Source organism: Triturus cristatus, chromosome 9 (genome assembly GCF_964204655.1).
Source record: "Triturus cristatus chromosome 9, aTriCri1.1, whole genome shotgun sequence".
NCBI classification, from domain to species: domain Eukaryota; kingdom Metazoa; phylum Chordata; class Amphibia; order Caudata; family Salamandridae; genus Triturus; species Triturus cristatus.
The window spans coordinates 35,682,279-35,699,554 of NC_140592.1; the positions used below are offsets into that span (position 1 = coordinate 35,682,279).

The 17,276-nt window shown below is 44.7% G+C and overlaps 1 protein-coding gene across 9 annotated transcripts in view; it reads left to right on the forward strand.

Moving 5' to 3' along the window:
• USP19 (ubiquitin specific peptidase 19) overlaps positions 1 to 17,276 on the forward strand; it is a 638,025-nt gene that overhangs the window by 593,257 nt on the left and 27,492 nt on the right. For 4 of the 9 annotated variants that reach the window (XM_085624323.1, XM_085624325.1, XM_085624324.1 and 1 more), the window contains exon 26: positions 4,054 to 5,789. The exons of the other annotated variants lie outside the window; for them this stretch is intronic. In XM_085624323.1, coding sequence (XP_085480449.1) covers positions 4,054 to 4,305 — 252 coding nt within the window. In that variant the 3' untranslated portion in view covers positions 4,306 to 5,789. Of the gene's footprint in view, positions 1 to 4,053; positions 5,790 to 17,276 lie in introns of those variants that run through there. 9 annotated transcript variants of the gene reach the window in all.

A 17,276-nucleotide genomic window follows, 5' to 3' on the forward strand; every position in this document is an offset into this window, starting at 1 on the left:
AGTCCTCCTTGCTGAGGCTGTGGTTCTGTTGGCTGCTGGCCAGCCCCTTTTTGACTGTGTGTTTTTCCTTTGGGTTTTTTACACCATGCTGGGCCTGAGATTGGGCCTTCTGTGTTTCACCTCTGGTTGCTTGATAGGCCTCCTGCTGGGTTTTTTGCTGCAGGCCTTTTTTGTTGTCCTCTGCTGCGGAAGTTTCTTCCTAAGAGGTTCTCGTGTCTTGGGATATGACATGCCCTATGTGGGGCAGGGTTGGCTATTATATAGCCCCGGTATGTGCTGGGGAGTTGTGGTCGCCTGCAGGCTTCTGCTCTTCGTAGCGTTATGGTATGTTGCGGATGCAACCTTCTTCTTCGCCTTTTTGCTTTGCGTGTTTCGTTCTGTGGTGTCCCTGGCATCTGGCGGAGCTTGCCAGTGCCGCCCTCTTGTTCTTTCTGCACCGTTGTGCCTACTTGGGGCTTTAGTGGGACTGTCATCCTGCCTTCTCCGCTGCTTCTAGTGGCCCTTGCACTCGGTTCTACCTCCTCTTCCCGTGGGGTGGTCCCTGACTTCTGGGCCCTCTTGCGGGCGCAGTTTGTCCCTGCGGGCGTTGGCCGATTCTTCTTGGGTGACTTTGAGTTCCCCTTTTCGGCTTCCGCCTGCGTCTGGCTGCCGGCGCCGTCCTGTCTAGGATTGCCTTTGCTCTTCCTCTTATCCTTGGAGTCTCTAGCTTGCTCTTGTCCTTCGGTGCTCCTTTCCTTGCCCGGAGGTTTTGTTGCCTCATGTGGTCGTGGGGGGGGCTTGGCCCCTTTGTGCCTTGCCTTGTTTCCTCTGCTGAGTGAGGACAGGCTATCTTCTTCTTCTCTTCTTTTCCCGCACCCCCTTGGGGTTGGTGGCCTCCTGCTGGCTAGGGTTTCCCTTTGCCTGGGGGGCGGGGCTCCTCGTCCTGTTTTCAGACTCTGCCCCCGTGCAGCCCTCTGTTGTGCCCAGGTACGTGGGGTCCTCTCGCAGACCCTCCTTCCCCTTGGGTATGGCTACGGTATCTATTCTACTTGAAGGAATCTGCGGCTAGTAGTCTCTATCAGATGTACGAGTTACTTACCTTCGGTAACGATGTATCTGATAGAGACGATTCTAGCCGCAGATTCCTTCACAGCCCGCCCTTCCTCCCCATTCTGCGAGGGCTTGTGATTTGATCTTTTGCACTCGCTTCCCTGTGGGTGGCTGTGTCTTCTAGGAGTACATTCTTTCTCTCTTTCTGTCACGTTGTCACATGGGAGGATAGGTTTGTTGGTAAATCTGGCTCTTTGCGATCCTTGAGGTTGGGGTCTTTTGGCTGTGCCTCTGCCCTTGTTCCTGATGAGGGTTGTCATACTCTGTGATGGGGATGTCTTGGAGTTTTGTTGTTCCCTGTGTGTCCCCGACTGGTTCCCCTTCCTTGTCTTTGGTTGGTGTTGTAGTCCTGTTGCATGTTATCGTGACATTTTTACATATGTCCCTTGTCTCTGGGGGGGGGTGGGCTGTCTCTGTACTGGCAGGGTTGCTGCTCTGTTTTTATTCTTTCCCTGCCTTTGGGTACGGCAGTGCCGAGCACTGCTCTTTATGGTGTTGTTCCTAACCATTCCTTTTTCTGCTCTTTCGCACACTGTTCCTATGCTCTCACAGTTTTGTCTGCTGACTCCGCGTTGTGGAAAAGTTCTCCGAAGAAAACTGACGTAGATGCGCCGGGGTGGGACTTATGTGACTTCGCTGACGTCACGTGCGCGGACGACGCCTGTGCGGAGTCGTGTGATGCCATCCCCCCGGCGTGCAGGGATGCTGGGCAAAAAGGTTTTTCCGGGTCCAGTCTCACGCCTGGGGATAATTCTACATGAAGGAATCTGCGGATAGAATCGTCTCTACCAGATGCATCGATACCGAAGATAAGTAACTCGTACAACAGGAGGTGTGCCCACCTTTGCCAAACCTACCCCCTAAGGTGGGGGGGCGAGGTGAAGCACATCTTTCAGTCCCTGCCATCTTAAATATGGGGAGAACACTCCAATCAGGGCTAGAACTATGCCCCCTCCCACTGGAGGTGGTATAATTAAGGGTGTAGTCACCCCAGGTAAGGTGCCCATTTGCCGTAACCGCTACACTCCTAAAATGCCCCTAAATTTAGTATTTTGGTGGCTCTCCCAGATCCAGAAACTAGGTCCTGCCACTAAAGAAGAAAAAGGACGAAGGCAGCGCAGTTCAGAAGAAGACGGAAGACACCTTCTGCCTGGGCGCCAGCCTTACCGGCCTGTCTGCAGCCCTCGAAAATCCTGCAAAGAAGCGACGCCTGTCCCGCAGTCAGCGACCTCCACAAACCCTGTTAGGACTGCTTACCTCTGAAGAAGACCAATACACCAGAAGACAGGAGCTCTGTTCACAAAGAAAACACCACCAAGGATTCTGGTGCCCTCGGGATCCGTGATCCTTGATCCACTCTACACCTGACGCTTCCGACCTGTGTCCAGGTGGCCGACAGATCCATAAAAAGGTTCTCCAGCGATCCTGAGTCCAAGTCCAGCATTGGCTGAGCCCTCCTGGACTCCACAATGAATCCTACAGAATGGATCCAGAACCTCCCCCCGACCGGCTCCAGTAAGAAGAATCTGACGTCAAAGGACACCCCTGCACCCAAAGCCCTGGGTGTTAGTGAGATGAACCGACTGTGCCCCTATGACTCTCAACACTTCAACGTACCTCTGCTGTTGCTGGTTTCCTCTGTGCAGCCTCCGGTTCGACGCATGCAACCTGTTTGTCAAAACGAGATTCTCCATTGAAAAGTATTAGGCGCCTAACACTGTATTTGCACCCTGTGCCGCTGGTGGTTTATGTTTGTAGCTGCCTTGTCGCTCCCCCTTTGCGTGCTCTTACCCCCAAAGCTTGGCCCCTGGAACCGATTTACCGATCTACAAGCAGTGTGTCTCCAGGTGCCCCCAGTCTCCATTGAAACGCATTGGGCCTGTCTCTGAATTTGACCCCTGCACCCGGACACCCCTGTACCGCTGGTGGTGCTGACTTTGTGCTCACCTGAACTTTGCCCTCTGCTGATCTTAAGCTCAGAAGACTGGAACTATAAGTTGGGTACTTACCTGTGAATCCGCATTGTTGTTTTTTTCCACAGTATGACATTGAACTGTTTAAAAAAATTTGAAAGTGAAAAGTATTTTTCCTAAAAAACGTACTTCCCTTTTTGCGAAGATCTTGGTCTTAATAAAACTCAAACTAAGCTTATTTTTCTAAAATTGGTGTGTGTCTCCTTTTTGAGTCGTGTTTCAGTGATTGGTCAATGTGGGTGCAATAAATGTCGTACACTCCTCTGTGTTAGGCCTAAGGCTGCCGGCCCATACTACCACTAATGGAGCACTTTCGGTTTAGATTGAGCTCGTGCCCTCCTGGGGGAATCTCTAGACTCTGTGCAAGGCATAACCGCTTGGTGGTAGACCACATACAGAGCCAGCTTCCTAAATCAGTAAATCAATATTAAAAAGGAATGTCCTTGGTCGTGTAAACATCCTTGAGTTCTAGAGGTTTTCCATTTCGTAGCAGTGCTCACAGTCCTTATGACAGTGAAAGGTGCAAGAGTAAACAATTGCTTTTGTTGTGTTGCCCTCAAGTGCTCATCCCTGTTGTGATAAAGAGCATTTGTTGGTATAGAAGCCTCCTGGATTCAGTTCAGACTACATAATAAATAAATCTTTTAATGCTTCAACTACTGTTCTAAGCAGGAAATGTAAATATTAATGCGATGGGCAATTGAAAGACAAAAACTGGGCTATCACATGGGTTTGTTAGGAATTGATGTGGCTACGGTCTGTTGGCCAGTCGGCATTACAGTGGGCGGGGTGCTGTATACATACGTATACACAAGCGTGTGCATGTGTGATTGAGCTTGTGAGTGGCATGGGATGGTGGCATGCTGCTTGAGGTGTTTACAGGCACCAATACTGTTGACGTATAAGCCAGTGCCATAAATCTATGCATTTTATGAAAATATGTTGTGCGCCATTCTTCCCGAGCTCTGACAAAGGTTTCCACACATCGCAGGCTTCTCTGATCTGGCAGGAACTGGAAGCAGACGAGGAAGATGCAGTCCGGCAGCCCTTGGCCTATCGGCGAATTCCATGGAATTCCAGGGTGTCTTCCTCCCTGGTTACAGACGGCATCTTAGAACAGAACATTTCTGAGTACTCAGATGAAGGTCGCATCAGATATTTCATTCTTGGCACTATGGCAGCAATTGTAGCTCTGTTTTTTAATGTTTTGTACCCTATGATGTACCAACCCAGAGGAAGGTAGATGTAAAATTGTATGAGTGAGAGTCCTTTGAGCAAACTTAATGAGCATGGTTGCACAAAGGAGAAGTACTGTTATTCCCCTTGACTCGCATGTATTTCCTATTCACTATAGCGGGTTGAATTTCTGGGCAAGGGTAGTAAGATCCACTGTGTCACACATGCACTTTCAATCATTGCACTACACGGCACTGCTACCTTTAGACCCTCTTGCCCCATATCAGTGAGCTGTTCAGTCACGAGGCTGGGGTACCAGTGCCCAGAAAAGCCCCTCAGCCAGGCCCACTGCTTTCCAGTCACCAGCCTTTCATCTGTCTGCTCAAGGGAAATTGGACGGTTTTCCACAGATTTAATGCATAATGCATCTTTTTCACTTTTTCAACCCTAGGAACTTTTGCAGCAGTTGTAGTCCCCAGCTTTCTATTCCCTTCTTACTGCTATTGTGATGTCTGTTCTAACCCATAATCCCGCTGTTCCATGTGTCCTCCAGTGACCTGAAACTATTGAAATGAAAAATGACTTTCTTGTGACCAAAACCTCTTTCCAGTGACTTAGTGAGCATGATCGTTTTCATAGTTAGACACCTCCTTCATGTCTTAGGAATGCTCTTTGCGGCTTCCATGTCAGCCAGGAGACTTGGCTGGCGACTTGGTGAAGCTCTTGGGTTCTACATAGATCACCCTGCATACACCTAATGTGCAGACAACTCTTTGTAAGTTGGGCAGGCACTTTACCTTGAAACAGGCATCTAAGTCATCCATATCCTGTTGAGTGGTTTACTATATTCTTGACTCGGGGAGAGGTTTCCTAGTCTTGGAGCATTCAGGCGCATCATTTATGGTCACCTTAGTGGATTCTATGCCATGTCACTCTTGGCATTCAGTGCAGGGCTACTATCAGAGGTATCACACCTCATTATGTGACACTCTAAGCCATACGCCGTGGGTTGGTGAGCACTGCTCAAGGCCTTTCAGTCTAGACTGCAGTCTGCCTCTCCAGGAAGTCTTTGAGGTTCTTGGTTCTCTGTTCTCAGTTCCACAAGTACCAAGGAAGGGAGATTCGGCTGTTCCAATAAGTACAGTGGCGTTCCTTTGTTTCCATTGAACCCACCCTGTTAACCCCTCTCGCCCTTTGTCTTGTGATTAGGATGGAGAGCAGGATTTGGTGCTTGCAAGCTGGTGGGTGAGTAGGTCTGTAGGTGGGGTGGTGCGAGACGTAGGCTGGGCAGGCTTTGCAAAGTGATCCCTTCCCTATCCTCGGGGACAGACATTCCACAAGTGCCTTTGTTCAGAACCTTGATCTGTGTTTTGGATCCTGGTACAAGAATGGGCAGATAAAAATAGGTCTGTAATCTGGAGAGAAAAAAATTGTCTTCTGGGTTTGCCACATGTTTGGAATTCTTTGTGCTGTTGTTCCTTTGCTGTAGTCGGCAAAATAATGGAAAATAATACAAGTTTGAGTAACTTAAAGTAGATGCAAAAAAAAAAACACTTGTGCTCTTGGCCGTGCGCTGATTTGTAGCTCATAGTTGCTGCAATATAATCGACAGTTAATTTCTGAGAGACCTCATTATTCACAGACTATTCTTAAGCAGTTAAACCTGGACAGTTGCATTTATACCCTCCAGGGAGTTTATTGTAGGGTAGTGCATTCCTGGGTTTCTTGTGTAGATCACTTATTCTTTGCGAATGAGATTACCGGAAAATTCAATTCTGAGGTCACACAAACACCATAACCTCATTATGTGCAGTTACACAGCACACAACAAAACTTACCTTCATTAGACTGGCCATGCCACCCGTGTTTTCTATTTAAGAACGTGCCAAAGGCGTTGGCGCTCAGAGCAGCAATCCGAAGTCCCGATTGACTTGTTTCCTCACGGATCACTTTTAAGAAAGGTGAGACACAAAAATGCATTTAACATGTTGGACAAGTGTCTGAATAAACCTGTGCACAAATGCCAAGCTTCAGCGAGGTAATATTTTACCATGTTAACATTAAAGTTGTCCCTAGCCACGGAAACAGAAAGTTCCAGGATCCTTTGAGTGTTACTGGACAATGGGGCAAACTCCACGGTCAAGTACCCTTCTGCAAACGTCCTCCATCGCCACGTGTTCGCAGATGTGCTGGAGGAGTCTTCTGTAAATTAAAGCAGCCGCCATCATTTCCTTCCCTGGCGACTCGTCCAGAAGAGTGACCTATTCTGTCTCTGTACACGAAGGGACGGGGCAGTAAACATCTTGCGCTGTCCCAAGAGTAATCCTGCTCTTCTTGCCTTCCTCGTGTGCCATAGTGGCATGATGGGTTCAGTTTCCACCACTGCCAGCCACATAATGATGAGAGAATATGCGGCTATTATCTGTTTGGCCCCTGACAGGAGGTCTTATTACAAGGAAACACTAGAGATGAGGTTGTTTCTAGTCTTGGTTGGGAAGTATATACAGAACGACTGATGTTCCCCCTCAAGTAAATAGAAAACTGATGTTTGCCACAGTGCTCTGCTATTAGATGCAAGGCATGTGCAATGAATCTATGTATGACTGACTTGTTTACAGTTAGAAGGGAAGTCTCCATGTCCAGACGGGTCATTACTTTTGGTGAGTTAAAATATTTTAGAGATAATTGCAAACACGGTATGTGCCTCAGGCCGAAAAAGCGGCTACATTCTGCCAGTCTGTCACCTTTGACAGTTACTGAGATAAGGAAAGCCATCTTATGTGATAAAAAAGCTGAGTAACCCAAATGCTGTTGCCATATGTAATGCTGCTTTTTAACTTCTTTTGTCCATCCTACTTGCAGTTCTTGCAAGTGACGGAAGTGTCTCCTACCATGTCATGAGCTTGTAGGGAGAATGCAGCAACGTTTTTAACATTATTTGACATGATCCACAGTCTCCACATGATCTGTCCTGATCAGGGTCTGTCCACTTTACCTCTCAACTGGTCTCATTTTTCTCGAGTTTTCCAGTGCCTGGAGACTCAGACAAAGAAGTGCAGAGTACGGCTGCTTACCAGGAAGGACAGGGTATGCTCAGAAATGTGCGCCCAGATAAGTAGTTCTGCGGTTTCTTGTAAATTGTTTCAGAGCGATAAGTTTGAGCTTTGCTGCAGCTACACGTTTCAATCAAGAAAATTCCTTTAGACTTAATGCATGCCTGCTGCAGGTTCCTAGAAAGGAAAACGTCATCCCCAAAACTACTGTGAACATTCAGAAAAGGCCTAATCATTGTTTTGTGAATGCTCTCAAGGAAGGTGGTGAAGTTTTAAAGGTGAGCATAAGTTGATTAAATCTGTATTTAGTTATCAACACATTGATTGAAACCTATGTGAGCCTGCTTTTGGCGGATCTAACTGAAGCCCGACACATTCCTGCATTTATTTGCAACATCATTTTCAAGTAAGAGTAAAAACGAAATCTAAATTTGATAGGTTACAAGAACTGTGAGACTGGACCTGGAAAGTCAGAGAGGGGTAGGAATTAAAGTGATGCTTTTCAAAAATTGCGAAACAGTAGGATGAACTCGACAATTTGTAGATTAGTTAAGCCAGGTAAAATTAGTCTGTTTTTTATGGTTATGAGTAAAAGATGTCCTATAAAAACCTATATAAAGTGTACAGGACCAGTGTGTGTCAGGGAAGAGAGGTGAGGCAGGAGGGGTTCAGGGGGAGACGACAGAGACAAATATATATATATATATTTTAAACTTACCTTCAGCATCGCATCGCGTTCTTCTGCTCCTCTCCTCTTCACTGCAGGAAGGCACAGGTTCCCGGTCTGCGCTCCAGCCAATCCTGAAGCTGCTCTCATGCATGAGTGCAGCTTCAGGATTGGCCGGAGTTCAATGATTTGTGCTCTAGTACAGACTGGGAGCCTGTGCCTTCTCTCTCTCCAACCCCAGCAGTGCAACTGCCACATGCACAGTGAAGGCAGTGCACCTACCACTCCCCTCAGTGCCTGTCATCACACTGGCCCCGCCACCAAGACTCAGCACAAAAAAAAATAAAACTGGTTTTAAACCAGTTTTATTATAGTTTTATTTTTCACGTTTTTTAGATGGTGGTGGGGGGCTGCCGCTGAAAGTGTTGCATATATTTGGATGTGGTTGGAATGGGTGGCATTGCACAGTAAGCTTACATTTGGAGTTACTAGTCCCAGTGAAGCCAAACAACCAGGAACAGCAACACACAAAAGGCCTCACCGTTATGTATTTTTAAGCCACTGAGCTGAGGCATTCACAGAAGGTCACAGCTTTGATGGCGTCAAAAAATCATAAATACTAATGAAGAGTCATCCTTTGTCAGTGAGAGATGCGGGATAGTGTCAAATCCACAACTAGAATTTCTCAATTGCTTCTAACAGCAGAGGTAGGTTGTTTTTTGGCAGGACGTGGTAAGATCGGTGCAACTTTTGTGTTTGTCTTATTTGGAGAAGGGAGTCAACCCGTTGTCTCTGCTAATAAAGGGGTTAAACTAGCTGCACATATTGTGCCTCATCACCAGCGATAGGATCAGACCAACTGGAGCAGGGTTTAGTACGTTCCAGTCTACTATCTGCATTCTAGATCACAGGGAGTTTTTAGTGGTGGGTGAAGAATTGAGGCCTCTGTAGGCGATTATGGTTAGCCTAGAGACGGTCTCAGTTTCCACTTTCAGTCTATCTTTTTTTGCTAGCTTTACCTTTTATTCAGCAGGTGATTCTGGCTGAGTTTGTTTGTTGGTCTGCCATCAGACACTGGAAATTGATGTGTGGACTATCTTCAAAGCCCACCCCGAACACATTGTCATTTCTAGGAAACCACCGCCGTGTGACTATACGCTGCGGTCATCACATGCACATTTCTGATTGAAGAGAGGTCACTTTGGGCACAAAAGTCTCACTTGTGGTCTTGCAGGAGCGCATCTATCCCTACTTTATGGATCTTCAAAATGCTAGTACCAAGAGGCCACTCCTGGGTATGTTGTGCTGCACGATTACAGTATAAAGGTACGACAATAGTGTGGTGGATTAAAAGGACCTGTATGTAGTCTTGCATGTGAATGTCACTTGCTCAATTGGTGCTTCTCTCTTTCTCCCAGATGGCTGTCCACAATCACAAACCTGCTCTTATCACAAACCTGTCTTTGCGCTCTCTTGATGACCTAGGACCACCTTTGGTCTGGGTTGCCTTTTGAGTTCTTCGACCAGTTGTAACCTCGGAAGGTGACAATGTGGTTCTGAAAGAGCAAAATATATAACTCATCTTGTCATTTTTAGTGTGAACATTTTATGATCATATCAGACCTTCACACTCTGCTTCATAGAAACCATGAGAGAGGAGTGCCTCAAACTTGTGCCTGAAAGCCATGTGATCATAGGGATGAAGTATAGCCAATGTGATCTTCCTCTCTGTGAGGGTCATTTAGGTAGAGTGAAGCATGATTGAGAAAATTAGCTTGGTCAGCAGACCGACTGCCCCGTGATGGGGTACCAAAGGCTCTATTGACTTCAGCCAAGCTGGAACACCGCTCTCAAGGACCTGTTCCAACTGTGGAGAAGCAATGGGGTGCAGTCTGTGCACCTTACAATGGAACATTATATCACCCCTTCCTGTGTAAACCACTGTTACAGCAGAGCCACTAATTGCAGCCTAGAGGAGGTGCCCAGGTCAGGGCACCTGGGGGCACTTCCAGGAGGCTTTGGTCTCTGAGGCTTCGGTTATGCAGCTTTAGGTAGCAAAAGTCCCACTTTCTGTTGACACACGATTAATTGCTCCATTGATTTGTAACACTTGTGAATTGGGTATGTACTAATCCTGCCATTTGCATTAATTCCCTCGCTTGTCGACATTTAGTAGAATTGCAACACAATAACTGTATTTGCACTGTGGTTTTATAACAAAGCTAGGCAAAGCCAATATTTATTTTTCAAAGTGTCTACTGTATTGATTTAAAGAATGTGTATATTTATATAGATATATATATGCTTATAAATATGTACTTATATGCATACAATTGTAATGTTTAATCTATTATATTCAAAGAAATGTATTTAAACTTGTCACAACTACAAATCCAATAATATTTTTATGCATTTTAAAAGATATTTATTTTATGATATTTAATACAGAGCCTTTATGTTATGAGTAAAACGAGTTGAAAGCACAAGCTTGCCTTATGTTGATAATTCCAGTGGCAGGGGCAAAATTACATTTAGTTAATGCAGCTGTAAAGCAACATTTGTCTTAGAGGGAGACTTTAAGTGAATGCCCTCCAATGTGTGTTGGTTTGCTCTTGGCATATGATAATGCCCTTGCGTGTGTGTGGCATTGCATAGTCCCGCTTAGAGGAATACATGTGTGCCTTTTCATAGGAGAATCGTCTGTTAATTAAACTGCCACTTGTCTTTGGTTTGTCAATTAAACAAGTGTTCAAAACACAACTGTCTCTTGTCTTTCCTGTCAGATTGGTGTTGAGAAATTGAGAATCAGTTTGATCATGTGGCACTTGCTTCAGTGAAAAATCAAAAAGTACCCGTCCTTCTAAACCAGCTAAGTTTCTCCTGCTAATCCTCTTTATCATCGGCACATCAACCATTCGTCTCGGAAACTCTATAATTTAATAGTATTTAGAGCAATGTCTTCCATCTCCTACGTATGATGTGGAGCCACAAATGCAATTGCCGATATGTGCCCTAGTACATCGTAGAGGCCGGGAATTCTGTATTCACAAACACAGCAAACTCTTTCTTGAGCTTAGCAGACCAGCTGAAGACCTGTGGTTCCTTCTCAACACTCTTATACAAGTAAAAGCAAGGTCTGCAGGTTACTTTCAATTACCTATCATAATTTATAGTATAATTCACCTTCCATACACAAGTATAGGAGACACAATTGGAGGATTCTTTAAGAAAAAAATAGGAAAGAACCTCTTCTGACAAATGGATTCGAAATATAGTACTGCTGGCATATTATATAGAATTGTTAAGGAACACCTCCAAATGTAAGAGCAAAGACAAATTCTTGCAAAAGAGACGAGAAAATGTCACTACTACAAGAGGTCGAAGAACTGGTAAACAAACAAGCAATACCAAAAAGACATGAAAACCAAAAGTAGCACCCAGGTTACTTCCTGATGCTACAACCAGACCCTCGTTTCCATCCTGTTTCTGCGTACTTTGAACAAATTCATAAAGACACAAAAGTTCAAGATGGTAGTGCTGCAAGAGGTCATTCTGTGCCTGTGAAAGGAAGACTGTATCGCAAACAGAAACCTCAAAGACTCCTATGTGAATATGCCGGTGGACACCTAACGCCAAAAGTTCCAGAGGTTCGTCATGGACAGTCAACATTACCAGTTCAGGGTTAGACCCTATGGGATCATTTCTGCTCCAAGGGTGTTCACAAAGTGCCTCTCTGTAGTTGTGACACACTTGAAAAGATGGGGGGTACATGTCTACCCCTATTTAGATGACTGGCTACTAAAGGCGATATTGTTCACGCAGTGCCAGTCGAGTATAAATACGGTCATACAAACACTCCACAAATGGGGGTTCTCCGTAAACATGGAGAAATCGCCAGTGCCACAAACAGAAAACGCGTGCTTGGGGGCAGGACTACATTCGAATGAAGCAAAGCTTCCCCAGCCTGTAAAAGAACCTTGAACTGACAGAGCAAACTCAACTTTACCCAGAGGGACGGTTTCTGACAGTGAGGACAGTCGGGAACATAATAAGAAAGATGGCATCCTGCATCGCTCTATTACCACACACAAGGTTGCACATGAGACCACTACTGGAGCGGTTGCACTGTCAGTGGTTACAGGCAGCCAGGAGTTGGAAGGATCTAGCGGTTGTCACTAAGAAAGTACGGTGGTGGAACACAAAATAAATCACAATGTGCAGGCCTTTCTAACATAAAACTCCCTCAGTGATCATCACGAAAAAGATGCATTCCTCACAGGGTGGGGGGGATCACATAGGGAATTTAAGTAAACGTGGCTGATGGAGCTTGAAAGAAGCTGTAAAAGACAGTTTTTTTGCATTGAAGGCCTTCCAACAATATGTTAAGGGAAGAACAGTCCAGATTCAAATCTACAACACAACCACAATGTTTCACCTAAAACAAAAGGGAGGGGAGGGGGGGAACAAGGTCATATGGATTGTCCCAGTTAGTGCTGAACGTATGGAGATGGTCCTTCCAAAAGAAGATAACGCTAGCCCTTCTACTGGGGTATCAAACCACAAAAGCAGACACGTTAAGACACATTAAGCTGACAAACTCCTCTCACGAGTGGGATCTAAAGCAGTAAATACTAATAAAACACCCTCTCTACCCCTCAGTGCAAATATACCCCTGGTGTTAAGTGCAGACAGGTCAGTGTGCCTGACGGACCTAGTTTTCAGAGCTGGTGGAGATGGCACAGGAAAGGGTGATGATGCTTCCGCCTCCCCAACACTGAACAATGAAAAGAGCCTAGATATACCACCTAGAACCTGCACCCTTCCGCTTAGCAGCATGGTTCCTGAGGATTTTGTTTGCCAACCTAGGTCTCCTACAGAGGACCATGGAAATCCTCGTAGAAGCCAGAAGAACGAGCTCATGAAAGGTCAATATGGCAAAATTGAACACATACATACATTGATGTACCAAACAAAGTACAAAGGATAACTACCTCATGCACCTTCTAGTCGAGGATTTATCATACACCTATCTTAAAGTCCACCTTTGAGCCAAAGTAGCATCCACTAGAGAGTTCCTGGGAAGATGTTGCTTTAAAGCCCCAGTGAATACGAGGTTCCTGGAAGGGGTGGGGGGCGGGGTGATTATCCCACCAAGGACAGTGCCTGCACTGCTTTGCAATCTGAACCTAGTGTTAACACAACACATGAAGACCCCATTCGAGCCAATGTACAAAGCAGATTTCAGATGCCTGGCATGCAAGACTGCCTTCTTAATCGACGTCATGTCCTGGAGAAGAATTAGTGAATTGCAAGAACCCTACTTCTTAATACACCATGAAAGAGTAGTAACGAGGACTACCTCCGTTCTTACCAGCGGTCATCTTACACTTCTATGTTAATGAAGCATTATGGCTGTCATCCTTTTTCCAAGCTCAAAAAACACAGGCACCCTAAGCACACTGAATTTAAGAAGGGCAGTCTTGTACCACTTACACGAAACATGAGAACACACCAGTTCTTCATCTCATTCCCTGCAATCAACGGTGGCCTACCAGTCAGCAAGGGGATAACTGCACGGTGGATAGTCCAAACAGTCCAGGCATGCTACAAAACAACTGACGTATCTCTAGCACAGAGACCAAGAGTGCACCCTACACGGAAGAAAAGGGCTGCATTAGCATTCATGGTGAAAGTCTCCAAAAAAGACACTTGTATGGCAGCCACCTGGTCTTCCGTACACCTTCACAAAACAGTACTTTAATACCCAAGCAAAAAAAGAGGCACATGTGTTACAGAAAGTACTAAAGCACCTGTTCCCGTCCTCAAACACATTTCAACCCAACCTCCCAGAGGGGGAAATACTGCTACATCTGTGCAGCATGTGAATCCAGAAAAGATTCACACTGCAAAACTAAATGGTTATTTACCTGTACGAGTAGTTTTGCTGCTTAAAGAATTTTCTGACTGTATATGCGACCCTCCCATCTAAAGAAGCTGATGAACAGAAGGTTGAAGAGGAGTGAAAGAAATACAGGGATGCCACAGCAAAGATGAGTCTCTAAGGGATCTGAAGATCCGATCACATAAAGGTACTTCTAAGGTGAGTGTTTAATGTCACAGAAGGAAGGGCAAGGCACCAAATTGTTGACTTCGCCCAAGAAGAAGATAAAAAACGAACTGCCAAGATAATTCCAGACCAAACCACTAGATAGCGGAATATTGCACATCATTTGAGTCCAGAAAATTCTTCAAGCTGCAAAACTGCTTCTAGAGGTAAGTAACCATTTTGCACTGGCTACTATCGCATAGGTTTCTTGCTCCATGAGAGATCAGTCTGTGCCCTCTGTAATGACACGTACAATATGTCGACCCTTGCTCAAGTGATTCAAGCTTTGGATATGCAGGCCTGATTAATGTACCTAGACTCCAGAAGTCCTATTGTCATATCTGGTTACTATCTTTTTTTCCAGCGCACTGAGGCTGGAGTGCACTACCAGTTGACCACACTATCCTGGCTTGACATTCATTTTAAGGGTTTTTACCAAGTTAATTTTGGTGATAGCACATACGTGGGCAAGTAAAGTTCTATTTAAATGCCGTCCCTGTTTTCACATGTTATTGTCCTTTGTTGTAGAACTAAATTAGAGAAATACAGACACGGTCAGATGACTCCAAACTACACTTTGCCCCATGCCACTTTACTCAGAATAACACATTTTCAGCATTTGCTTATAGTGAACATCAAGGTAGGGAGTCTGACTTTACGTCTGCACCATGTTAAAGTACAAGTGTTTGTGGATGGGAGCTCAGCCCTAGTCTTAAAAAGACATTGCCACAGAAACAGGTAAGTGATGAAAGTTACCATTTGGCTGGTAAGCACCAGGTCAGTTTGTTCTTAAAGAATCATTTTGCTACATTCCTTATCTGCTATCTTCTGCATTTGTTGCAAATAATTTTACACTTCGAGTCCTTCGTCGATACAAACAAAATGAAGAAAAGTCTGCCAAACATAATTTAAATCCAGCAGGAGTATAATGGCTTCAAGAAAACTGGATACGGTTTCTCTCCTTCAACATTTTCTAGGTATGCTTGGAGAGCCAGGGAACTGGCATGCCTCCTAAAGTTTGAGGCTGATAACAGTCCCACCTCCATCGGCACTAACTGAAAGGTTTTTTTATTTTTAGGTTGAACAGATTTGACCAATCCTGGGAAGGTTAAAACTTGTCAGTCGCTCATCAAGAGTTTTCTTCTCCTTTTGTTGTAGTTATCATTTATGCAAAACGGGTTGGCCTGCGGCCGCCTCCTAGAGCTGAAGAGCAGCATTTGAGTTTCCATAAGTGTGGAGTTGCCTGGAAGACTCTTCTTGTCTTTTTGCCAGTATCAGGCAGTTACATTTTGACTGAATAGATCATTGCCTTTGTATTTTTCAGGCCTACAAAGGTTCTGATGTAGATTGGTTCTTGTATTGAGTGGATTTCAAATTGTTCTGCTTCTAAGGACGTGTCTTTAAGATGACTGGAGTGATTGCTGGTGGCATTTAAGTGTGGGTCCTTGCAGTGGAAAACATGCGTTTTCAAGGTGGCTGTGCTCTTGATTTCTACATTGTAAGTTTCTGCATTGAAATTGCTTTCTTGACCGTCTTTAATTTGGTCACAGGCCTCCAATTGGAGCTCATTTGGTTGTAGAAGGGGTTTCATAATTGCAGGACTAAAGTCGGTCATACAGTCTCAAGCACTGCTGGTATACTGGCACTGATGACAATGCGGTTTGTGGCTTCAGCAGATATTGCTTAGAGTTTATTTGTCACATGCGTTTTTACCTCTGAAATGTCACTGTAGTTCTTCCGATGAAATAGACGCTGCTGTGGAATCCATGGTGATGGTGTGAAGTGGTTGTGAGTTCTTTACAGAAGAAGGCATGTGTGCTTTACAGTACTTCTGGTACTTTTTCAGGTAGTAAATGTGTAGCTGTTCGTGCACAACCTGTTTTGTAGATAAGTTTCGTAGGTTTTGTGTGCTCCTTGGGGGTGTACTCCGGTCATGTACACTTACATATGTATATACTGCGTACCCAACAAAAGGGGACGTCCCCTCATGCACAACTGGGCCCCGTGAGGGGTTGTAAAAGCTGTGTACTTCGTAAAAACACCAATTCTCATGTCAAAGTTCACTTATTCATATATATTTTTCTTCATATGAATTCACTTCCGGGATTGATTTTATACATGTTGTTTCATCCAATTTTATTATTTCATACTCCTCATGCTCCATGCATTTCGGGTAAAACTCCCTTTTTCAGGGAACCAAAAGCTGTAAATAATGTAAATAAGTCTTAATACATGAGGGGACTGCTGTGTGTAACTCGTAAGGTAGTTAGTGGTGAGCATTTACATAATGTCGTGATAAAGTGCAGAAAACAACTGGTGAGGGAAGAGTTATTCACTCAAATAAGGTTCAAGTGCGCTTGGTGAACAATGAGTCGAATAGTGTGTTAGTGATGTAAAGTGACCCCGGTTTCGTCCCAAGGTGAGCGTTACTGGTTCTATCATTTATACTTGACGATCTGCTGATGCGTAAATTAAACATGCGTCTACCTGTAGAATCGGAAATAGGTCGGTGGTTCACATTGCCCGTTAGTGATATATAGTGACCCCAGTTTTACCGCAAACATGTGCGTTTCATATACTATCTCCTCCTAACTGTTCAAAACGGTGTCTTCTATCGATTGCAGATTTAAAAGAACCATTCATGCAATATCTCTATCCGGTAAAAACAAACTACTTACAGGAGTGTTCGTGCTTGGCGTGCTCCGTCGGTTTTTGGTGATATGTTTCCTGTGTGGGTGAATGGATAGTGAGATCGCGTGCAGTATATAAACAGTGAAGACCGACAAAGTTACTGGCTCTCCGGCCGCCATCTTGAAACGGGGCGTTTAGACCGATAACCAGTGTATAACAGTCAATAGTTTAAAGGTACCATATTGTACCCAGTCGTGAGTAATTTCTATAATGGCAATAAGCTAACAAAGAAAGAGTTCCATACAAATTGGTTTCAACCAAAATAGTGAAGTGAAACAAAAATACAAAAATGTGAGGCGAGAACTACAGAAACTGAATTCAGTGTATGTTGTAACCGTGGTGATAAATCTAAACCAAAAAGATAATCAACCAAAATAAACAGTAACATCTACATTATCTGTTTACATAGACCTTCCAAAGACTCCTATAGGTAACAAGGAAATTCCTATAGGTAACAAGTATATTCCATCCTGTCGTTCATCCCATATGGTTTCAAGTCGTTTTATCCAATATTTCTCTTT